Here is a 25,623-nt window from a genome sequence, read left to right on the forward strand (position 1 = left end):
GGTGGAATGTAAAATGGCTACAGACAACAGTGGAAAACAGTTTGATGGTTTCTCAAAAAGTTAAACACAGGGCTTCCCTGGTGGCGCAGTGCTTGAGAGTCCGCCTGCCGATGCAGGAGACGCGGGTTCGTGCCCCGTTTCGGGAAGATCCCACATGCCGCGGAGCGGCTGGGCCCGTGAGCCATGGCCACTGAGCCTGCGCGTCCGGAGCCTGTGCTCCGCAAATGGGAGAGGCCACGACAGTGAGAGGCCCGCATAACGCAAGAAAAAAAAAAAAAAAAAAAAGTTAAACACAGAATTAGCCATAAGATTCAGCAATTCCACTCCTAGATACATACCCAAAAGAACTGAAAATAGGGACTCACATTGTGAGTTGTATGCTGATGTTCACTGTAGCATTTTTCTAGCCAAAAGGTGACAACAACCCAAGTGTCCATCCATAAACAGATGAATACACACACACGTGGGCATACACAATGGAATATTATTCAGCCATAAAAAAGAATGAGGGCTTCCCTGGTGGCTCAGTGGTTAAGAATCCGCCTGCCAATGCAAGGGATATGGGTTCGAGCCCTGGTCCGGGAAGATCTCCCATGCCGTGGAGCAACTAAGCCCGAGCGCCACAACTACTGAGCCTGTGCTCTAGAGCCCGCAAGCCACGACTACTCAGCCCACATGCCTCAACTACTGAAGCCCGAACACCTACAGCCCATACTCTGCAACAAGAGAACCCACCACAATGAGAAGCCCACGCACCGCAACGAAGAGTAGCCCCCGCTCGCCGCAACTAGAGAAAGCCCGCACGCAGCGACGAAGACCCAACACAGCCCCCCCAAATAAAAATAAATAAAATAAATAAATTTATTTAAAAAAGAATGAAATTCTGATATATGCTACCATATAAATGAACTTTGAAAACACTATGCTAAATGAAATAATTCAGACATAAAAGGACAAGGATTGTATGATTCCACTTATTTGAAATATCAAGAATAGGCAAATTCATAGAAACAGAAAGTAGATGAAAAGTTACCAGGGGTTGTAGGGAGGGGGCAATGGAGAGTTATTGCTTAACAGTTACAGAGTTCTGTTTGGGATGATGAAAAGTTTTGGAAATAGTGGATACTGTTGCCCAACACTGTATATATAATTAATGCCATTGAACTGTACACTTAAAAATGGATATAATGGCAACTTTTGTTATATTTTACCATGATTTTTTGAAAATTCAGTTAATAAAATGAAAACAAAATCACTGAAAACTACTAATCACTGCTAACTTTTATTTTGTATTCAAGGACACAGTTAACCAGGAGAAGAGGGTTCTTTGCTCTGTCAAATAAATATATTTAAAAGCTAGCAAACATCAGAGCAGATTTAAGTGTCAAGTTTTAAGAGACTGGGGAAAAATTACTAATAGTTATTTACAGCTATACAAAGTTAACATATTGCAAGGGAAACATAATATAAATATATTCAAAGGTTTCATTTCCAATACTTGACATTTCAAATTTTGAAAACATTAAAATTATTGTCAAACAAAACTCAGACCACATTAGCAATGATTTAAAAAAGGGAGCAATTTAATCATTATAATACAGAGTGCTTTAAGAAGTTTTTAAACGTGTAAAAGAAAGAACAGTTTAGTGCATTAAATCGTTACTGTCTTTACATTGCTTCTCTTAAAAAAAGTTAAAAGTAGTATGAAAAAGCCACCCACAAAGCCAGCTGTTTGAATGAAGAAATAAGCTAAATTGCAGCATTTTGGAATTACTAATAAAGCTATAGTTAAAAAATGAAAAGTTTATAAAAATGAAAGCAGCATGCATAGTCAAGGCTTTTTCATAACATTTTCATTAGATGACAAACATTTAGGTAAAAACAAGAGCTTAATATTTATTATTCATTAAATTAGATAAAATAAACTGGCCAAGCCCACTACATCTGGTCATTCAGAAAAACATTTTAAAATCCAAAGCTAATGAAACTGAACATTTCTTCTATGAAGAAAGCACATTTTGAAAAATGGTCCTGTAGTCACAAAGGAAAGGGTCCTTCTCAACACGAATGAACAGCACCGGTCTTTACAAAGTTTGAGTTAGGAGGAACTTTCAGTCTCCTGAAATGGCAAGAGTTAACAGTGAACACTGCCATGTTCATAAGTGAAAAGCTAAGTTTTACCTCATTCTGATCAGTTCAGAATTTTTTTCTTTATTCATTGAAGTTGTTACACAAAGTAGAATTTCACCAAAAGATAATTCTTGAAAATTCTGATCTGACACCTGTACAAAATTTCTGATTTCTATACGATTGTAAGAAAACACTAAGTTAATATTTACTACATGGTTCTTTTTCACATTTTTGGTACAATATTTATTTCAGAGTTTCACCCTATCCAAATTCTTATGCCAGTTTCTTTCCCTTCTTCAGTACTGATTATGTTCCGTTTAAGAAAAAGCTAATTCAATTTCTAATGAAAAAAAGTAACAGAGTATTACAAGTAGTAATAGTGGTATCCATGAATGTGTTCAATGAAAGATCCAATCATTAAGCGCCAATGATACCACAAAACCTTCTTGCTCCAATAAGTCCACAGCCTGTTTTTCACTTACGCTGAAATTACATAAACCCATGCACAACTCCTTAATCTTAGTGCAGGGCCTGAGAAATGAGACATAGAAATAAATCACATTTTTCTTTTTCCTGCTTCAAACAAGTTTTACTCTGTAAAATGTTTGGTCACTCAAAGCTATAATCTTAATCATATATCAAATAATACAGGCAATAAGGCCCATCTTACGAGACATACAGTATTAAGCTGAACAGAATATGAGGACAAGCTCTAGTGGTCATTAAACCCCCTCAGAAAGTCTAAGAATCAGAATGTCTCCATCATATCAGAATAAAAATGCACTTCATTGAAATGTGACTGCTTACAAGTTGTTTTAATTAGTGTCCTGTGTGCGCTGCAGGACTTCTGCCATCTGCAGCAGTTTAACTTTGACACAACATTGAGTTCCACTGTTTTTGGGTATTGGATCCTATTTTTTGAGATTGTGTATGCCCCCAAACGTTTTCAGTGTCATCAAAGATTGAGCCCATTCACAGTAAACCAGACATCTGGAGTTGAAGAACTGATTCTCCTCCAACGTTTTAGGCAGCTATAAAAGAAAAACATAATAAAAAACTAAAATTTTAAAGATAACCATATTTTAACATTTACCACTTTTAGAAACAAAAACGATTAAAATACATCCTCTGTATTCGCGTATTAATCCTGAGATCACTTGCCATATGTATCTTGTGTAATGCAGATTTTGTGTGCAACTCCAGGGTATATGTTCTGCATATACCAGATTTGCTTATAGATTATTTTTTACCTACATGTAATAATTTATAAAAAAATATTAGTTGGAAGTATATATTTCATTGTATTCATAATGGACTATGAAATCTAAAGACTTGTATTTTTTTCTATTTATATATGGGGCTAGCTTGTGCAAAAGACATATGTGTTTATCACTGTTTTGCAGTAACTATTTTGGAAAGGTTTTGGTTACTTTTTTTGGGGTAAATTAAACCGTATCTAAAATGAAGAAGTAACTGTTTAGAGGAAATTTCCGGTGAATCCTTTTATAAGATGAAAAATTATTTTGTTAAGCCAATGATAACTTGGTAATTAATGGGTTTTATAATTTTAGACTTTTGCATATTTTAAAATTAGAGCATGCCAATATAGGTACCACAAAAGTACATGTATAACATATACGATACAATTTTTTAAAAACTATGCATGGCTTTGTGTGAATTTTCTGACCCTAGTGTCCATTAGCGTATTGATATATAACTTAAGAATTACCCACACAAACTTAAAGTAAGGTCAAACTAAGTTGTACAACAAAGTTCACATTATTTTTAGAATGAGATTACAACTTTCTCCAAAATCACTGCAGAGCTTACTACTATAACAACGACAACAATGCACTGCAGCAACAAATTTGTTGATTCAATCTTGGCCGAGTGCACATTCTTGTGTTTAGCAACAACAACAAAAAAGCCTGTAAAAAATATTTTCTGCATCTGGGTCAGAAGAAAGCCTGCCCTGAAGATTTCTGACATGAGGAAATGGAGGGCTGCGTTTCAGGATAAAGCCGTACAAGACTGTTTAACTTCTTGTGACTCACAAGGATACATTATGCTCTATAACCTGGAGTGAGATTCATTCTAAAATAGGTGGATTTTTAGTCTCATCTGTTTTTCTGCCTGAAAAAAAAAACCTGTTAATGAAAAGAATATCTGGAAAAAAAGAATATCTTGCTTACTGCCAAGCAATAAGAATAGTGCCTGGTACATATTAAGCTCTCTATAAATAATTGTTAAAACAAAATAAATGAAACCAGGGAGGAAGGCATGGGGGAATTAAAGAAATTCTGTGTAGAATAAGAGAGCATAAAAGTAGCAGATGGGGTAGGGATGCAAAAAGCTATGGAAGTAAGTATAATAAATATGCTCACATGATGAGGGTCTAAGCCTCTTTTCCTCCCCTGCTGTTTCAGAACACTGTAGTGATTTCTGACAACAAGGTGCTTTTGGACTACTGATGGACAGATACAAACACTTCATGACAACTGCACTGTTTTTAAAAAAAGTACAGTCTTATCCCAGAACACTCCAAAACAGAGAGTAGAAAAGAAGCAAACTATGCTACTGAATTCCCAAAGTATTAAGAATTCAAGTTCTAACTCCAAATCAGGTATCTGGATTTGCAACTACAGTGAAATTTTAATTAATCCAATCTATAAAAGAATTAGGAGTTAAGGAACATGCCAAACCTTTCAAATTTAAAGCATATATACTTGCACTTTTATGCCTACAGAGAGATATTTTTAACTTAATAATGTGTTTCTGCTGGTAGCAGGTTTGTTTTATATCAAATAAGGAAAAGACATTTTAGGCAATTGAGTTAATTTAATATAAAATCTGTTATTTACCACTGATCCCTAAAACAGAAATAATTTATATCACAGTTTTCAAAGACAGATGCCACCTAAGCAAACATGATTTTATGTATCGCTTAAAACAGACCTTTGGCTTTTAATAGGAAAAAAATTGAATAATTTTAATACTTAAAGCATTTTAAACTCTAGTTAAAAATCTAATAGTTTGGGGGGCAATACAATGAATAAAGAAAAAGAGATAGCCATTTTCACCTAGTTTCCTAAAACTGAGCAATCTTCACCCCTGTGGTAAGTCTTTCCTTCGGTATACTTTTCCCCTTCTTTTTAGTTTTCGTTTTTGAATTCTTTCCTTAAACAGGCAAAAAATGAAGCTTTAGTGAAGGAGGGTTGCAAGAAATACATTTTAGTTATCTTTAGTATGTGTGAATCCCCAACCCGCCCACCAGTCTTCCTTCTTAGAGAATGGGTAACTTTCCCTTAAAACAAAGTAAAGAACATTTCACATAAAAAATAATTAAGGCAACATTAAACTCTACATAATAAACATAACCATCACAAGAATCAGACTACACATGATAATCGTATCTCTTGGCTATACTCATGGCACCTAGTCCTCTTATGAGGCATAAGAGAAACTATTTTAGAAAAAATCCATCAAAAGTGACGATGACAAATACGAGGTGACTCTGCTAAATGTATGTGGTTGGTGAACGCACACGCAGCTTAACAACTTACATTTCAGTCATCTGATTTAGAAAGCTTCCGCTTCACATGTCGTGGGGGTTCCCAAGTGTCACTGTCATCTGTTTCTTCTTCATCCTCTTCCTGATCATCAATAACTTCATCTTCCTCCTCATTTTCCTCAAATAATTCTATACCTAACTCTGATCTTCTCTGTCTTTCAGCAAACCATTCTCTGACCTGCTCGTAGCCCATATGTGATTTGTTAACAAGTTCATCGAGGTCTTGCTCATTAAGAAATTTGTGCTTCAGGTAATAATCCTTAAGTATTGCAGTTCCAGTTTTAAATTTGATGAGGGACGGCCCCCTGTCCCAGTTGTTCATTCTCTTGCTTCCTCTGGGCCGCCCGCGAGGTCTTCCTTTTCCCCTTCCTTTGGGTCTCCCTCTCCCCCTTTTTCTAAGAGAAGACAGACCGTTCATACTGCTTGAATTGGCGCTTTGATAGTAGTAGTACCATTTTAAGTTTCCATTTTTCCAAGCATAACGGGTGTCCCCAAACCAACTAACTATGTCTGTTCTAGCAAGCCCACTTTCTTCAGCCAACTTGTCATACTCTTCTGGCGACGGCCACTGTGTTCGGACAAATGCGCTTTTAAGCATGTGCAACTGCTCGGGTGTTTTTTTACATATTTTGCCCGTACTCCCTGACTTAGGTGCACTAGACTCATCTCCAGGAGAAGTTTCTCCAGTTTCTTCTTTGGAACTACCTGCATTGCTTTCCTCTATTTCTCCTTTCTCTTCCTTTAAAGCTTTTGATTTCTTCTTCTCTGTAAACCAAGCATCAATTTCCCTTCGGGTAAGTTTGGTTTGCGCTCTTAACCTATTTAATTCTTCTTCTGTAAGTATGGAGCTGTTGAGAAAACTTGCCTGTAGGGCACGAAGCTGCTCTGCCGTCTTCTCTTTAAACTTTTGGGGAGTAAAGTCTGGAAAAGGATTCCAGGATTGTTTCTGCTGTGAAGTAACAACAGTTGGGGATTCCGTGGTTTCATCACTGGAGTCTATGATAATAGTGGCGGAGGAATCATTGTTGAGATGTAAGCACTGATTACTCTTTGAATTTCTCTGGTTGTACCTTGTGTCACTAAACCATTTTTTAATCTCTCCTTTTGTCAGCCCTGTGATTTTCATAAGTCTGATAATTTCGGAATCATGGGGAAACTGATTCTTTAGGTAGCTAACTTTTAATTCTGCCAGTTGCTCTTTAGTCTTTTTTGCCCGAACGCCGAACGCATCAGGGTTCGCCACTGCAGTCTCATTTTTTACAAGCTGAGAGGATGGGGCTCCTGCTGCTGCTGGCTTGGTCTCTGCAGTAGGCTGAGTGGCCGGGAGCTGACTTTTCTGTGCGTTTGTTTGATTTGGAACCCCTGCCACTGTCAAGGCTATAGGTGCTGCTACTGGCAAGGTATTCGTGCCAGCCACTTGGGTAAGGACCAGACCTGGCTGGCCAACTATTTGGCATGTCTGTAAGATGGATGGTAAACCATTACTCCCTGTGGAAATGTGGGTGGGGATGACAGTTATGGTCTGAGGTACACTGTGGACTGTTCCGTTGAATTGTTTTCTTCTCGCCTCCTCTACTTCCTCGGGAGTCCAGCTAACACCATGTTTTAGACGTTGGGCTGAAAACCATATCTTGATCTGTTCCTCTGTATATTTTGCTTGGGCAGAAAGAACAGTAATTTCTGACATTGTTGGATAAGGGAATTTGTTGTAGGTGTTAAGCAAAAGGGGGTTGTTATCCAATGCAGCATTGTAGGTAGGAATGCTATTAACAGGGATGAGGACTTTGGGAATCAAATTGGAATTCTGCTGAGCTGATACAGCAGTGATAACCTGTGCTAACCCAGGAAGAACTGCTGCCGGGGTCACAACTGTGCTGGCAGTATTTGGATGTATTCTGTTTACAATGGAAGTACTTGTATTCGATTCAGAAGCTGAAGAACTTGGATTTTCCACAGTTCCTTCACGGTCTGGTTTGATTTCATTCTCTTTCTCTTCCGGAACGTCCTCAACTGAATTATGATGAACTGTAATCCGTTTGTTCTCCACTTTATTTTTCATCATTTTCATGATAGGAGTTTTACTGATAGATATTCCCGAAGAAGAAACTTCTGTCGATTCAGCTTGCTCTGAATTCTCCTCTTTAACAAAACTACCATCAAAAGTCAGATCATTTATTGTTTGTTCAAAGATTGTCTGGTTATTTCGTTTCACCATAGTCAACTTGAAATTTTCTTCTCCCGGGTGATATTTCAGATTATGCTCAGAAAGTGCATCATACCTTTTGGTAAGAAAATTGCATTCGACACAAACATAGGATGAATTTAGCACTACATTGGGATGTTCTGAATCCACATGAAAAGTAAACATATTTAGATCTGGAGTTTGAAAAGTACAATATTTACATTCATAGCCACCTTCAACTTTTTTATTTTGCTGATTGTCAGAGTCTACGGGTTCACGAACTTCTTCATCACTTGAGATACTCTCTGCTCTGGTGTTTTCTACAGGTGTAAGTACAGGGGGACCTTCATCCAAATCTGATATCAGCTCGAGGTCTGGATCCTGTTCACTGGCAAGGACCATGCAGGGTGTTGTGGATTTTCGCCTGCTTGCCATTCTGATGTTATGGGGGAAATCTCAGTGGTGATTAAAAAGCACTGGGGCTTAAAACTGTTCAGTATTCTTCATTTGAAAACAATGGCTTTTGGTTCTTCAAGTCTGTCTTTGTGCTCAACGAGTCTCATTAGCAGCTTTTTCATGGTGCTATCAAGTAAAGAGCTTATGGTTGGCAAATAAAATACTGCTGAACTGCTGAAATTTTTGAAGCACAACTCCAATCACCTACATTAAGATAAATTAAAAAATGTTTTTAAATGAGTGATTATGATCTATTAAGCAAATTACAGTTATATTTCACTTACATGAAGTTGTTGGAGAGCTCAGTTATAAAGATGTAGAATAAGACCAGACCAGGAAAAAAGTCCTCTAAGGGTCAAAATAGATGTCTCCAAACCAACTCACTTTAGGTCATGTACTGTACCTCATGGGTCAGCCCACGGGCTTGTTTATTTGGATTTTTCAGCTAGCCAGCTATACACTGGAAGGGAAGGGGGAAAAACAGTCTGCTTCGGCAGGCATACTAATATCAATGTGAAATGATAATCTGCTAACAGGGGAGGAACTTTAAAACTATAAAAGCAGCCACAGATACTCAAGACTATGACCACTAAGTGTATAAGAAATTCAATCCATCAGTTATGCCCACTTCTTCCTCCTGGTCTGTCTTATCCCCAAAGCATGCCCAAGTATGGCAAAAGCAACAAAGGCAGAATATAAATGATCAAAGTTTCAGAAACATTATCTTAATCATTCTCCACAATGCTATCAAAATTGGTAAAACATATCTAATCATGTCAGTCTCCTGACTTCAAGCTTATGATGGGTCCCCAGTGTTGAAAGAATGAAGTTCAAACTCCTTAAGCCACATGTAGTTCTCTTCACATCCTGGCTGCAACCTCAATTTCCTACCATCTCCCTCCTGACTCCTATTTCTTTATGTTTTAGGCACAGAAAAAAAACGATTGCTATTCTAAGGACTCTCAGTGCAGGCCATTCCTTGTGCCAGGACACTTGTTTGTGCGCTGGGTGTGATGACCTCTCTATAGATCTGCCTGATAGATCACCTTCTCCCCTTAGCTCGGCCCAACCTCCTCCCCGGCTTATTTTCTAGTCTAGCACTTACCATATTGTACCAGAGGAATGTTACACTTCTGTCCCGAAACCTCCAGTTTCCTTATTCATTTTTTCCTTCTTTTTTAAAGTAATAGCTTTTTTGAGACATAGCAAAGCTCCTGAAACTCTGGATGGAGGCAATTTCCTTTGTCTTCAATCTAAGCTCTCCCAGCTGAGCTATCTTGGCTGACTTCTCATACATTTCTATATCTCCTTTTGCATACAGAAGCCTGGAGGAAGTAGAGACTCACTAAATGCTTATTAACCTGAACTAGGGAGTTCCCTGGTGGTCTAGTGGTTAGGTTGCAGCGCTTTCACTGTTGTGCCCCGGGGTTCAATCCCTGGTTGGGGAACTAAGATCCACCCCCTCCACACACACAAAAAATACTACTTCCAACCTGAACCAGAATGAATAGAAAAAGAGTCCTGTAAAATTCAAAATGCCCTAAGGGCATCACCATGGAAAACGTACTGAAATTCACAAGAATGACCTTGAATCATCAAGAAAAAGTGAATTATGTTCACACAAATACATTTTAATACTTTTGCACCCAAAATAGTTAAAATACAATTTTGATGCTAAATCAAAGTTGGTGTGCTTCTAAATTCTAAACCAAATGAAAATGAATACAATAAGTGGCATCACTTATTTTGTACCACGAATTGGAACTATTTTCACTTACTAGCATAATCCTTGTCCTAGCTGAACTGAGGAGAAAAAGTTTATTTCAAAGATTATAGCAAAACTAGGTCTCCATGACTCAGTAAAGGGAGAAACAGCTGTCCAAAGACAGAATGCCTTGCCTTTGAAGGTGGTAAGATCCTCCTCACCGGGATTATTCAAATATATACTACATATCCATTTGATGGATCCAAGCAACAGGTGGAAAGTTGGACCAAAAGTCAGACTAAATGTCCTGATTTCCCATATTACAAAATAAAGAGCATCAGCTTAGTAATAATAATGGTATCAACAATCCAAACCCCACTCTCAAAAGTGTTAGTGTTCTTTTTTTTCTATAAAAAATCTTTGGGGCTTCCCTGGTGGCGCAGTGGTTGAGAGTCCGCCTGCCGATGCAGTAGACACGGGTTCGATCCCCGGTCCAGGAAGATCCCACATGCCGCGGAGTGGCTGGGCCCGTGAGCCATGGCCGCTGGGCCTGCGTGTCCGGAGCCTGTGCTCCGCAACGGGAGAGGCCACAACAGTGAGAGGGCTGCGTACCGCAAAAAAAAAATCTTTTATTTCTAAGAGAACATAAAGAAATCACTGAAATTTAAAATGATTTCTTAACTAAATGTTATAAACTAAGATAATACCATCTCTCCTACTCAATTCAATAAGGAACACCACTGTTTTTTATCATTTTTTCCTCATTAGAAACAGGGAATTCCTCAAATAAGACTTTAAGCAGAACAGTAACCAATGAGCAGCACTCACATTTTTGACAGTGAAGGAGAATTGCTGAAAGGCAGGGGAGTAAGCTATTTTGTGACTGTTATTCTCATAGAATCTTAGATTATATTTAGTTAGGGTATATTAACAGCCAGAAGTCAAAGATAGAGGGGTTTTTCTTGAAACTACATTTCCTGAAAATGGTGGTTTTCAAACTTTTTGTTGTAAGCAGGAGAGCCCTTTCTTCAAACAAAATTCTATGAGAAGCCCAAGTGCAAAACTGATTAAAGAATATAGCCACTGGTCGGAGAAGTATAGAAGCTAAACTCCTGCCTGACCCCATCCCACGGACCCCACAATCCCTACTTCCACCTCTGATGGGTTCTAAGATGTGTCTGAAGCCTTTGCCTTAAAAACGTAAATACTGGGCTTCCCTGGTGGCGCAGTGGTTGAGAGTCCGCCTGCTGATGCAGGGGACACGGGTTCGTGCCCCGGTCCAGGAAGATCCCACATGCCGCAGAGCGGCTGGGCCCATGAGCTATGGCCGCTGGGCCTGCGTGTCCGGAGCCTGTGCTCCGCAACGGGAGAGGCCACAACAGTGAGAGGCCTGCGTACCGCAAAAAAAAAAAAAAAAGAAAGACTTTAAAAAAATCTTCAGTAATGCAAAAGACTAAAAATCTGATTATTTTCAGTAGCCTAGGTTGCCTCAACCTGGATTACTTCTATACTCAACTACATAGACCTGAGAAATACTCTTTCCTCTTCACTTCTAAAACTGTTTGCTCACATTTTGCTAACAAAACCAGAGTCAATATATTATTTAACATATTTACAAAGGGAGACTAAGAGTTTCCAAAAGAGCCTCAAGATTTGGTCCAGTGGCTCCGTTCTATTATTATGATATAACCTAAAAATAAATCAAAGCACAAACAAGGGCATCCTCATGGTCCTTAATATAAAGTCATGATCTGGGGGGGAAGCAGGGACCTCAGTACAACCGTCCCTTTTTTTTTTTACCGGTATGCAGGCCTCTCACTACTGTGGCCTCTCCCGTTGCGGAGCACAGGCTCCGGACACGCAGACTCAGCGGCCATGGCTCACGGGCCCAGCCACTCCGCGGCATGTGGGATCTTCCCAAACCGGGGCACAAACCCGTGTCCCCTGCATCGGCAGGTGGACTCTCAACCACTGTGCCACCAGGGAAGCCCAATCGTCCCATTTTTTTATGGAAGAAGAAACCCAGGCCCAGGGGGATAAGTTCACAGAGGCTTTGTGGTGTAGGGTAAAACCACAGGTTTTAGAGTCTCCTCTGTCACTTAGTAGTTAGGTGACTGGAAAAGTTACCCAATATCAACCTCATATCTACCTCAGTTTTCTCACCTATAAAACCAAAATTCTTCAGTTCAACAAATCCACTGAACAACTATTTGTTGAAGGTTAACCACGTGCCAGGCACTGTGTTGGGCACTTGGATTACAGCAGTGACCAGGACAGATCATCTCTGGTCTGCCAGGTTCTAGCAGTTGAGCAAGGAAAACAGGCAGTAAACAATTACTTAGACTAACTATGATCAATGCAATGAGAGAGGAAGTATTGGGAACTATATAAGCATACTACAGGAGGCTTCTAGAAAAGAAGCAGAAAAGGCTGCCCTGGAGAAAATAAGAATACTGGTATCCTACCTCAGAGGCTGATCAAATAAAAATGCTTCACACACTCTGATATACAGTAGGTGCCTAATTAATGCTTTTCCCCCCAGTCCCTGAAAAATTCTTTTTGGAATGAATAAATACCATTTATTTACTATTATTCTCTTTCCTTCTATCTCTCAAGCAACATAATCAGCTGACAAGGCACACAAGTCGAACGAAAAAGCAAAAGGGGTTAAAAATACAGAATAAGAATTTCCATGGTGTGGTTTCAATTCATCTCCTTTCATCATTACAGTGCAGTGGAGCTGAAACAGGAAAACTGCCATATAGAAATATCTATTAGCTAACAGGCATCTCATCCTCCCTTTGAAAGTCAACTCAAAAAAGCTTAAAATCAATTTGCAGAAGCTTGCACTATTTACCTATAAAAGAGGGTTAGAGTTTAGTTGCACAACTGAGGAAGCTAGGTGGCTTTGCAGTTAAAACATAATTAAAGTGAAGTCTGCCAATAAACGAAAAAATTATGCTCTAAATGAATCCAGCACTGTGAATATAATTATATTTGAATGCTATTTTCAGTTAATCTTTCAGTAGAGAAATATGCTAAAAAAATAAATGATCAAATCCATTACACTGCCATTAAAAATGATATTCAGGGCTTCCCTGGTGGCACAGTGGTTGAGTCCACCTGCCGATGCAGGGGACACGGGTTCGTGCCCCGTTCCGGGAAGATCCCACATGCCGCGGAACGGCTAGGCCCGTGAGCCATGGCCGCTAAGCCTGCGCGTCCAGAGCCCGTGCTCCGCAGCGGGAGAGGCCACAGCAGGGAGAGGCCTGTGTACCGCAAAAACAATTGGGGACTGCTGCCCCACGGTAGAGAAGTCAGACTGGTTCTAAGGGCCCGCAAGACCACACATAATCTCCAGGGTGTAGATCTAGGCCAAGCCAATTTCCATGGTTCTATCTGTGCACTGGTTCTTCTCCGGAGGGTAGGATGCTCCTTAATCAATTCATGATTCTTAACTCATGAAAATAATTACATGAAATTTTCTCTGCAGAAAAGCATTTAGTGAAAGCAAAATTTATTTCATCACAGAATAAAAATCTGGAGCAGTTCTAAGAGTAGTTCTTCTTACATGGTCAGAGAGAATGTCTGTTTAGCTCTCCACTATATTCTCAGGGCCAAAAAGTGCCTATTAAGGCCCAATAATATTTGCTGGGGAAAAAACAAGCTTTAAAATATGTGTATTGTGTATTATAACCTACATTCTACTTCATTAAGCACTCATTTATAGAGGAGCTATAAAGAACAGCTGTGCTCGCTTTACAGTACTTTCACTGGTAAAATCCTTACTAATAAAATTACCTTAGTCACTAGAATACGAAAACATGCTCAAATATAAAACACTCTATTTATTAAAACATAGCAATGGATATTCAACAAATATTTACCAATATCTATAATTCTACCATAACAAATCAGTTTTATGTGTGAATAGTGTATATCTAAATTTGTAGACTATATAAAAATGAAACAAGGATGATAAATTCAAAGAATTAGTCCTGCAGTAGAATTCAGAAGAAAAGGCACAGTTCTTATAAAGATAGCAAATGCAAATTTGAACTTAGAATCATTATTTCTCTATAAGAGAAAACTATATTTTAATGATATTCTATATTTTTAAAGAGATTTAAAAACAGGTTCTCAATGTAATACACTATAAAGAGTTAGTGGATTGTTTCAAATTATATGCTTAGCGCTAAAAAAAAAGTCTAAAAAATTTTATAACTAAGTAGGTCCATAGCTACACTGAATTTCCAAGCCTCTATTTTTCTGACTGTCTTGTACTTTAAATTAAATGATTAACAGTTTATTGGCCTAGTTAGCCACAAAGGCATGTTATTTTGGTAAGATTTTATGCGAATAAAAACAAACTTTGTTTTTAGGCCAATTCTGGGTCAAATAAGAACATTTAGAAGATAACTATGATTTTTAAATACTCTGTTAGTTTTGACCGAGTACCAACTAAGTAAAACTGTTCTTAGGACAACTAAAATATACAAACTAAGAATCCTTTGAAATGTGTATTTATACCTATCCTGAGAACTCTTAGGACTCTGTATTCTATTTAGTTTCACTTCTCCCTCTCTGAGTCAGAGTTCTGTTTAGCCAGCTGAAAATACTTATTTTTACATGTTTGTATTCAAACTAAAAGTTACAAATCCACCAAAATCACAGAATGCCTGAAATAATAGTAGGAACAAAGAATAATGGACTCAAATTAAAACAAAGGCTATCTACCTTTTTTTTTTTTAAAAAAAGGTGTCCAAGAGGATACTTTTTTCAATTACAAAATTTTTCTTTGGTCTTTGCACACTTGAGGCATTTTTCAAAGCTAAAATATAAAAATATTTAGAAACAAGAGTCAAGTTCTCAAAAAAAAAAATTAAATGAGCGATTTGCCCGCCCAAATTTGTACCCACAACAAACGTCTGTAAAAATTACTGTAACCTAGAATTATTACCTAAGAGATAAATCTCAAGAAAATTGCCAAAATGGTCTCAAAATAATAAAAATTCAAGTATCAAGGTGAATACAGACGGGAGTGAATGTGATCCAAGTAATAGCATCTAAGAAACTGTGGCCAAAGATTATCTAATTTCAGAAGATCCCTTTGCTAATGCTAATTAAGGCTTAAAGGGTTAGAAACTCTATCCTCTCTACCTGTTTTTTTTCTACCCGAGAAAGCCAACTTTAACACTGCTAAAGATTAAAAGAAGAATCTAAGCTGGACAGATTTCTCTTGGTAAGCTCTGACCCCAGATTTGAGGAGTGAAATGTCTTTTTGAATGGTCTCTAGGACACTAACATCCTGGTGTTCTACCTTCTGCTGGCATGTAGGTCGGTATGTAACATAATGAGAGAGATATACAAACTAGCCCTATAATGAAATCTCCTGTCTTTATTATTCAAGTTTGTGAATAGGATCCAAAAGTAATTTTCGGCTGAAAATAATTTTCCCCTACTTTTCTCAAGGAAGTGTATTAAATCTTTCACAGACAATCTAACACAAGAATGCTATTCTTAATTCTAAGTGAGATTATCATTGAAAGGCTGAAAAGCCATTCATCTGTCCATTATCTTCCCCATTTATAAAATAAAGTGTTACCTATTTCACTCAGGATATAATCATTCAATTTTTAAAAATACTTTGAAGGGGGCTTCCCTGGTGGCGCAGTGGTTAAGAATCCGCCTGCCAATGCAGGGGACACGGGTTCAAGCCCTGGTCCAGGAAGATCCCACATGCCGCAGAGCAACTAAGCCTGTGCGCAACAACTACTGAGCCTGCGTTCTAGAGCCCGCAAGCCACAACTACTGAGCCTGCGTGCTACAACTACTGAAGCCCGCGTGCCTACAGCCTGTGCTCTGCAACAAGAGAAGCCACCGCAATGAGAAGCCCACGCAGAGCAACGAAGAGTAGCCCCCGCTCGCCGCAACTAGAGAAAGCCCACATGGAGCAACCGAGACCCAACGCAGCCAAAAATAAATAAATAAAATTAATTAATTAATTTAAAAAATACTTTGAAGGATAACAGTAATTAGTATTGGTAATGTCAACTTGTAAGAACACAAAAAATGAAAGTGAACCACCACATTAATGGTTATGGAATCTTTCCTAGTACTTTCTGGAATCATATACAATAACAATTGGACTAAATAAATATTTCCAACAGTATAGTATGTAATCTAATGCTTCTTATAAAAGCCAACTTATATCAGGTAAATAAAATATAAAAGTAATTAAGTAAAAATATATTCAAATATTTAAATAGTGGTATGCTTAACCTAAATCAAAGTATTTAATTATTAATATCTTAAATTTTATCATTGTAATTAACTATTCTTAGAGTACTGTATACTGAAAACATATTTTCAGAAGTTGTTCTTATAAGTCTTGAAGCATTTTTCTGGATATAGGCAAAAGAATAGTAAAATTTCTAGATCAATTTCCCCACAGAAAAGGTCTCTACCCTCATGACCTTCACTTGTCTGTTTCACCACTATTACCACAGCACCTGGTACAGTGCCTGATACACAGTGGATGTCAGCAAATGTATTGAATAGATTGAAAAATCAATTCTAAATATACCACATAGATTCATTATGAAGTGTGATGCTGTTTCCTTTGAAATTAAAGCAGACAATACTTCTATATTTTTCAAGTTTAAAAGTACATTTCCTGAAAAAGAGTTAAGAATATATCTGCTGCTTTTTTAAGAAAAGCTTTTAAAACTTTAGCCAAATATAGTATCACTATATTAAGTGAGCACATTCAGTATCTGAGTTTTTACCATACCAAAACGATGAAACACATACTTGCCATAGCTTCCTTCGCATTCTGTTCTTTGACACAGAAGGGTGTCCCCTCAAATTAGGAGATGTTTAGCTCAGGCCATCATTACCAACAGGTCCAAAGTACCTATCTGCCATCTCCTACAAAAAAAGTAATATCGCTTTATTATTCTAGATACGATTCAGTCTTATTCGGAATCTTTAAGCTTATGCTTTGGCTTTTTAAAAATAAATGTAATTTTTTAAAAATTTCATTTCCTCACAGAACTTTTAAAAGAATCATCGAAATGCCAAACTCAATCTTAGTAAGAAATTCAAAACTAAAACTACACTTCAAAATATCTTTATATTTTATAAAACAACCAAGTCACTATTGTACTATTTTCAATAAAAGTTTTCAAAAGGTGAATATATGCAGTCTATAATATGAAAGCTGAGATGAAGAAATTGGGAATTGTAAAAAATTAGTACACAAAAGTTACGACAGACAACTTAGTTAAACTAAGAGTTGGGAGGAGGTGTGTGTTTGTATGTTTACACGTAAGCCTAGTGATATTTGTACCGTAATTTACTACGTATTAATTGGAATGAAGTGGATCATTAATGCTGGGGACATGCCAATACTACTTAAATAAATTAGTGGTATTCTACCCCTAAACATATGGTTTATCTAATAGAATGACTGGTGGTTATTTCATTTTTGCAAGAAAGCTACTACTAAATGGTTTTTCAATCAGTGCATTGTGAAGCATTAGATGGTACAAAATCAAGCAAACTGAAAATTCTCTGAAAACTCAGATTTGTGTCTAAAAATGTTGTGGTATATTATTCACAGTTGTTAAACCAGTCAGGAAAATTAAGTAAAAACTATAATTGTTTGTCTTATTAAATAAAAGTAAATAATGCTTTTGAGGGGTTGAAGCATTTTTATTATTGTTCTTTAAGCAGTGAAACTCTGAAAACCAGAGTGAATGAATATTAAGGAAGATGATTTCCCTCAGTACCTTATCCTTTGATTCCTGCTATCATTACATACAACTTTATGAAGAAGTTTGTTAAAACTTGGCTGGGAACTTCCCTGGTGGCGCAGTGCTTAAGAATCCACCTGCCAATGCGGGGGACACGGGCTCGATACCTGGTCCAGCAGGATCCCACATGCCGTGGAGCAACTAAGCCCGTGCGCCACAACTACTGAGCCTGCACTCTAGAGCCCGCGAGCCACAACTACTGAGCCCACGTGCTGCAACTACCGAAACCCACGCGCCTAGAGCCTGTGCTCCACAACAAGAGAAGCCACCGCAATGAGAAGCCCGCGCACCACAACAAAGAGTAGCCCCAGCTTGCCGCAACTAGAGAAAGGCCGCACACAGCAACGAAGGCCTGACACATCCAAAAGTTAAAAAAAAAAAGAAAAAAAACTTGGCTGGGCTTGGACTCTACTTGGGAGTAGGGGTTGGTGAAAAAAGAACAATCTCACTGTATTACTATGATAAGATTATTTATATCAGAAGTTTGTGAGTTCTATGAAACACCCCTTAAAACGTGTTATATATTAGTGATTCATCTTGAAGCTAAGGTCAGAGAAAATATGTGCATGTTGGGATGGGTGTTGGGGTGCATGTTGATTAATGTCTACCTGCTAGAGCCAGCCTATTCTAGCATTGCTTATGAAGAGCCCACTTAAATCGAGAAATCATGTAAATATACCAGTTCTTTAGTAAAATACTTGTAGGGTAAGTTAAAGCTTAGGCTGAATGATTACACTATTTTCATGAAAAGCAAAAGAGCATTTTCTTGGTAGACCCAGTGGAGCATCCTGTTCTGTCTGCAGCCTGGGACTCTACAATTTCATTTCCTGGTATCTCCTTGTTTGGACACTCCTTAGCCATCCATCTACAAGATGTGGACTAGAAGAGAGGATAGGAAACAGCTGTCAAAGCGGGGAGGTTATTTTCCAAAATGAATTATTAATATTATAGGAAATTGGTAACCTATTTGAATCCATTCTTAAATCACACAGTAATTGCAAGACGTTTTACCGAACCAGAGTCTCTGAGAAGAGCTGCCAAGACATGCAAAGGCACAAGGCAACTAGAGGAGCAACAAATGAGTTCCTCAGCATTTCTGGATGAAAAGCATACTTGCCTGATGTTAGTTCAGTTCCTGATACTGGGAGTACTTTAGGACACCTCTCAAATTCAAAGTATCATTTTAAAATTTAGGAATAGAGTGAACTTCGAAAATTAAATAAGTCATCTCAACCATATACATTATGTAATAAAACAGATCAGTTATTTTGGCAGTAGAGGACGGACTGGAAATAAAGATGAAGAATTTGGGTTTTGGAAGCAGAGTGCATGGGTTCAAGTCCCAGCTCTGTCACTTACTAGCTGTATGGTCCCGGATAAGCCACTTAGCCTGACTGTGCCATAGCCCTGTCATCTGTAAAATGGGGCTAATGATAGTACCTATTTAATAGGGTTGCTGTAAGTATTGAAAGAAATAACACATGTAAAGTGCTTGGACTATTTCCTGGCCCATGGTAAGTCCGCAATTAGATTTTTCTGACTCTTATTTGAGGTATTAACTAAGTTATACAGCAAAGAAAGTCTTTGTTTAAATTTTGCTAAATGTTGAGAACTAGCATAGTGTTCTGGGTCAGTTATACTTCAAAAAACAAACAAACTCATAGAAAAAGAGATGAGATTTGTGGTTACTGAGGCAGGATACAGGACTGGGGGGAGGGGGGATTGGATGAAGGTGGTCAAAAGGTACAAACTTGCAGTTGTAAGATAAATAAGTACTAAGGATGTACTGTACAGCACAATAAATATAATTAACACTGTTCTATGTTATATACGAAAGTTGTCAAAAGACTAAATCCTATCACACACACACACAATTTGCTAAATGTTGAAACATTATAAAATATTTTAAAAGTCCACAAAACAATCCATTTTATTTTCCATTTCATACCTCTGAGCATACTAAGCAATGATAGAATAGGCTGGCTTTAGCAGGTAGACATTAATCAATTATAATTTATACCCCCCACCCCAACATGCACATAGTTTCTCTGACCTTAGCGTCAAGATAAATCACCAATATATGACACGTTTTAAAGGGTGTTTCATAGAACTCACAAACTTCTGATATAAATCTTATCATAGTAATACAGTGAGTGTTCTTTTTTTCCAACCCCCACTCCCAAGTAGAGTCCAAGCCCAGCCAAGTTTTTTTTATTATTATATTTATTTATTTATTTATTTATTTATTTTGGCTGCATTGGGTCTTCGTTGCTGTGCTTGGGCTCTTCTCCGGTTGCGGAGAGCGGGGGCTACTCTTCGTTGCAGTGTGAGGGCTTCTCATTGCGGTGGCTTCTCTTGTTGTGAAGCACAGGCTCTAGGTCCACGGGCTTCAGTAGTTGTGGCTTGCAGGCTCAGTAGTTGTGGCTCACGGGCTTAGCTGCTCCACGGCATGTGGGATCTTCCCGGACCAGGGCTCGAACCAGTGTCCCCTGCATGGGCAGGCGGATTCTTAACCACTGCGCCACCAGAGAAGCCCCCAGACAAATTTTAACAAACTTATTTTTCACAATATCAGAAGGTAAAAGGGAATAAACTTAGTAAAGAAGAAAAACATAATTATGAGTGAAGTGCTTAGAAATATCAGAATATTCCTATGTCCTTTCATTCCTCACAACAATCAAAAAAAGAGAAAGACCTTTAGGAAGGGGAAAAAGGGAGTCAGAAGTCCTAAGGGAAATATTAAATCACTAAAATTTAATGACAAAGTTATTTTATTTTAAATGATAAATACGTATATGATATGTCTACCACTTTAATGGTTTAATTTTTAACATAAGCTTTGATAATATGATTTTTTAAAAATCTAAATTTAAAACTGAAAACAAAAATCCTGTATAAAAAGTGGTTTACTCAGTTTTTACTCCCTTGAAAAAACGTCACTCTTAAACTGCTCATATATACTTGTTTTCCAAAGTATATCATCATATTTGTTTAGACCAAAGGTACATAAGACCATCTTTATACCTTTCAAATACATTATGGGATACTGATTATATAAACTGAAAAGATTAAGTACCCTTTAAGACCAAAACCTGGCAACCTACATAAAAATTTACATAAATATTTACTTTAAAAATTTACTGTATAGGGCTTCACTGGTGGCGCAGTGGTTGAGAGTCTGCCTGACGATGCAGGGGACGCGGGTTCGTGCCCCGGTCCGGGAAGATCCCACATGCCGCGGAGCGGCTGGGCCCGTGAGCCATGGCCGCTGAGCCTGTGCGTCCGGAGCCTGTGCTCCGCAACGGGAGAGGCCACAACAGTGAGAGGCCCGCGTACCAAAAAAAAAGAAAAAATTAACTGTATAGGGCTTCACTGGTGGCACAGTGGTTAAGAATCCGCCTGCCAAGGCAGGGGACATGGGTTCAAGCCCTGGTCCGGGAAGATCCCACATGCCGCAGAGCAACTAAGCCCGTGTGCCACAACTACTGAGCCTGCGCTCTAGAGCCCACGAGCCACAACTACTGAAGACCGTGTGCCACAACTACTGAAGGCTGTGCGCCTGGAGCCTGTGCTCCGCAACAAGAGAAGCCACCGCAATGAGAAGCCCTCAGCAACTAGAGAAAGCCCGCACACAGCCATGGAAGACCCAACGCAGCCAAAAAATAAATAAATAAATAAAATCTATATTTAAAAAAATTAACTGTATAAAACACAGATCTCCAAAATGTAAATGCAAATGTATATCCTGATCAGTAATTTAATCAGCAGCTGAGTCATGCAAATCTGGTTACTCACAGACTACAACTATTAATATATCAGAGCAACAGTATACAATCATATTAGGGAAACACTGGCTACTATTCAAAGGCTAGTGCCATAGTTTTTTCCCTTCAAATAAATGTAATTTAAATTACTTTTGAAATTACGTAGGATGACTTAAGAGGATTTTAAGTTAGAAAAAATTTAGACATAAAAGTGAATGTGCTATACCGGCTATTACCACAAACAGTGCAATAGATATTTCTGGACACCTCCCTGAATTGACTGAATATGATATTAGATTAAAAACTAGCTTAGGCACTGAAATTTCAACACTGTTAATATTCAAATAAATAGAGCTTTTTTTTTTTTTTTTTTGCGGTACGCGGGCCTCTCACTGTTGTGGCCTCTCCCGTTGCGGAGCCCAGGCTCCGGACGCACAGGCTCAGCGGCCATGGCTCACGGAGCCAGCCGCCCCGCGGCATGTGGGATCTTCCCGGACCGGGGCACGAACCCGCGTCCCCTGCATCGTCAGGCAGACTCTCAACCACTGCGCCACCAGGGAAGCCCTAACTAGAGTGTTTTGAGCCCAAATCCACAATGCTGCAACGTACATAAAAAGGTTATTTCCTCAGCTACACTTGTAATCATTTTAGTAATTTTAAGAGTAGTTCCATTTAAGTAAGTTCCAAATATCACATTTTTGTGCCTATTTACCATTACAAGAAGGAAAATGTATAGTATATCATAACATCACCTTTCTGTCTCAATGTGAAATATAATAACAAAAGGGAGAAAATCTCCAAAATGAGCCACCTCACCTATGCTATCAAGTTCATTAATAAAATAATTGTAAAACTTTTTTTCACATTTATTGAAAAAAAGAACTTATAACACAAGTATCATTAAAGGTGAAATAATTGCTGCATCATTCATGAACTGTCCTCCAATCCAGTGAAATAATCAGCTCACTACAAGGGAGAGACATCTACTAATGAGCGCTCACCAGCACAGGCACATTTATGTTTTCAGCCTTAGCATATTTTCAAACCACCTGGCAGCAATGCCTTTCTGGTTCACCCAGCCTAATCTGGTCAGAATTGAATATAAAACTAGACCTACGTGCACTTTGGGGAAACCAAAGAACAGCACACATGAATAACAATGTTCCAAACATGCAGCTCTAAACTAGTTTATACTTGAAATGTGTTTTTAAAAACATTTCTATTGAAGACGTTAAAGCTCTTTTAAAAAATACTAGGATGGTTCAAGAAATCTGTATGAATCAGAGCTGTCATCAGTTACCCAAGTCTTACTTTAATTCTTTTTTTTTCATTTTAATCCTGATCACTAAATAAAGCATTTGAAGAGATTCTTCTACAAAAAGAGTCCTTGATAAATGAAATGCTATAATTCTATATTGAAAGGACCCAAGGTTTGACAACTTATTTTGCACAAAATTAGTCTGCTTAGCCCTAAAATGCTTAGAGTAAGAAGGGAAAACCTAAGAGGAAAAAATATTCATGAAAGCCCTTTTTCTTTTATATCCTGTTACAGCATTATTGTTTTTGGCAGCACTCACATTTCTTTTGCTTAAAATCAAGAGTCAGAATTGCTACTTAAGAAATTTTTTTAAAAAATCTATGAGATACGCTAGGGTCAGTATCTTTGTTAACACCAAATCCTGTTCATCCTCACCACTGGCATAAAAACAAACGACTTTTTCACGATGATTTTTCAGAAGCAAGGATAATTCACGTAGCACCATATAACACAAGTTAAAGCTTTCAGACAAAGACTGAGAAACAGTGACCAATACCGACAAATCTTAAGGTGCACTCATGTAGGTTATACACAAACATATACTCCAACCCAACAAATAGTCACTATTCCTGGGATAAAGCTGCTTCTTCCTCCCTAACTGGGAACTACTCTATTTCCCAATCCTGTGATTTTCCCTTTTTTGCTATCCTCTCACTCTCCAAGAGAATTGCTTCTTCGTTTCAAGTTACATGCAATCCCAACCTAAACACATTACAAATTCTCTATCAGTTAGTTTTCCTGACATTTTTTTCTCCCCACAAAGATTAGCCTCTTCTCATGTTTTTCTTTAGAGCTGGGGTGAGATGACAGAAAAGCCCTGTGGAATTCCCGCTCTGCCCAATCTCTTCCCCATATGCCTCCTCTATCCATCCCCTCTCCCGCTTCCTAATTCTCCTACCCGAGTCTCTCACTGAAACCTGCCAGAGAGCTGGATCCTGCACTAACATAAGCTAAGGATATCCAACGGAACCTTTTTCTTCTCTTTATTTTATTTTTTTCTTTCTTTCTTGTATTTTTTTAAATTTATCTTTTTTGTTTTCCTTCTCCAGGGTTTTGCTTTTCCCTTACTGTTACCCACAGAGAGGTGGGGAGGGACGTATTGAAACAAAGAATTTCAAGTCCTGTTTCCTAGAACTTTGGTGTAAATACGCAGGGAAAGCGCATCCGCCAAGGCTCTTCTTTGCTGCCATTAGACCCTCTTCCTCTCACAGCTCCTTCCTAGCACTTCATTCCCTGCAAAGACCGGGAGGTTGTTCCCTTCAGGCCCTAAGGCTTGGAGCGGTCCATGTCAGCCTCCCTCTCTCCCTCCTGAAAGGGACTGATAACATTTCCATTCTCTCTAATCAACTTCTCCCTAAGTCCCACGGCTCCCTCGAAAGCTAATATAGTTCTTAAGGACTCAGCTCTGAGTCTTGCCCCGAAATGGGTGCCCAGCCTTACCCGAAGTGAGGTACAGCCCTTCCCCGAAGGATCTCTCCGGGCTCCAACCCCAATACCAGTGCGCTCAGCTCCAGCAAGAGAATCTCTCCTGACTCTCAGGGAGACTCAGTCCCCACGAGGCCACACGCCCCTGCAGGGCAGGGCTCCCGACCTCCCCCAAGACCCTCAACATTGCTAGGGTGTTCCATCCCTGCGGCGCCTGCCCCCCTTCTAGGGAGACCCAGTCCTCACTTCCTTCAACAATCCCAAGTTGCTCAGCCCTCTCGTAGGCAGGGGCGCTGAAATTTCCCCTTACAGAGCCCACCCCAGCTCCTTCCGCGGCCGCAGAGACCCCGAGAGCGCAAAGGAGGCTCAGGGTCTGTCCCCTGGCAGCGATCCCGGCCCAGGCAGGCCGGGTCCCTGCCCCTTGGACGCCCCGCGCCCATCCGCCCGGCCACCCGCCGCGCCGAGCGCGCTTAGCTCTCCGGGGTCTCTGCCCCGGGGCCGCCCTCCCCCGTCCGGCCCGCCGCGCCGGCCGCGGACTCTGCGCCGCCGGTCCCCACCCGTAGCCCCGGACGCCCTGGGCCGCTGGGAGCGGAGCCCGCTCGCGCAGCTACCTGCAGGGGCCGCCGTGCCTCTCAGAGCCCCGCCGCCGCCATCTTGCATTTCAAACCGGCTGCACTCTTCAGGGAGTCAACTTTGACCTGTGAACCCTACACCCGGAACCGCTCGGTGTGTCGGCTCACGGCTTCGGAAGCTCTGCGAACTCCGCGGAGCGTAGGGAGTCGGGGGTGGGGATGCGAGGCGAGGCGCGCGTCCCAGCAGCCGACCGGGGGCGGGAGCGGGGGCAGGGGAAGAGCCGGCCCAGGCGGCGCCCTCCCACCTGCGCGCGCGCGCGCGCCCTCCGCGCGCCCCCACCCCGCTCCGCGCCTAGCTGTCCACTCCCGGACCCTCCTGCTTCCCTGGGGTTCGACCCGGCCCTCTGCGGGCCTCTGCCTCACGGCGGGAGGTGGGGAACCGTCCCGCCCCTCTGTCAACAGAAGCCCCGCCCCAGTCTACGGAAGCCCCGCCTTCTGTCAACAGAAGCCCCGCCTTCTCCAGGTCTCGAAGTGGCCCCGCCCCTTGCCGGTGATAGCTCCGCCCGCTACTGGCGGAAGCCTGGTCTTCACTCAGGTCAATCCAGAAGGCATCCGGCCCTCTGTTAGTTGTGGCCGTGCCCTTTGGGCGCTCCGCCTTTCTAATGTCACCGCCAGATCGTGAG

The 25,623-nt window shown here is 39.9% G+C and overlaps 1 protein-coding gene across 1 annotated transcript; it reads right to left on the reverse strand.

Annotated features, from left to right (window-relative positions):
- Nucleotides 1-1,252: 1,252 nt before the first annotated feature.
- ZHX1 (zinc fingers and homeoboxes 1) lies at nucleotides 1,253-25,256 on the reverse strand. The gene is made up of 4 exons (XM_007456036.1): nucleotides 24,980-25,256; nucleotides 16,858-16,974; nucleotides 5,694-8,543; nucleotides 1,253-3,161 (listed from the first exon to the last, which is right to left on the reverse strand). Exon 3 carries the CDS (start codon nucleotides 8,316-8,318, stop codon nucleotides 5,697-5,699), a length of 2,622 nt encoding a protein of 873 aa, XP_007456098.1. The 5' UTR covers nucleotides 8,319-8,543; nucleotides 16,858-16,974; nucleotides 24,980-25,256; the 3' UTR covers nucleotides 1,253-3,161; nucleotides 5,694-5,696.
- Nucleotides 25,257-25,623: the final 367 nt, after the last annotated feature.

Source organism: Lipotes vexillifer, unplaced genomic scaffold (genome assembly GCF_000442215.2).
Source record: "Lipotes vexillifer unplaced genomic scaffold, Lipotes_vexillifer_v1.1 scaffold84, whole genome shotgun sequence".
In the NCBI taxonomy this organism is placed as follows: domain Eukaryota; kingdom Metazoa; phylum Chordata; class Mammalia; order Artiodactyla; family Lipotidae; genus Lipotes; species Lipotes vexillifer.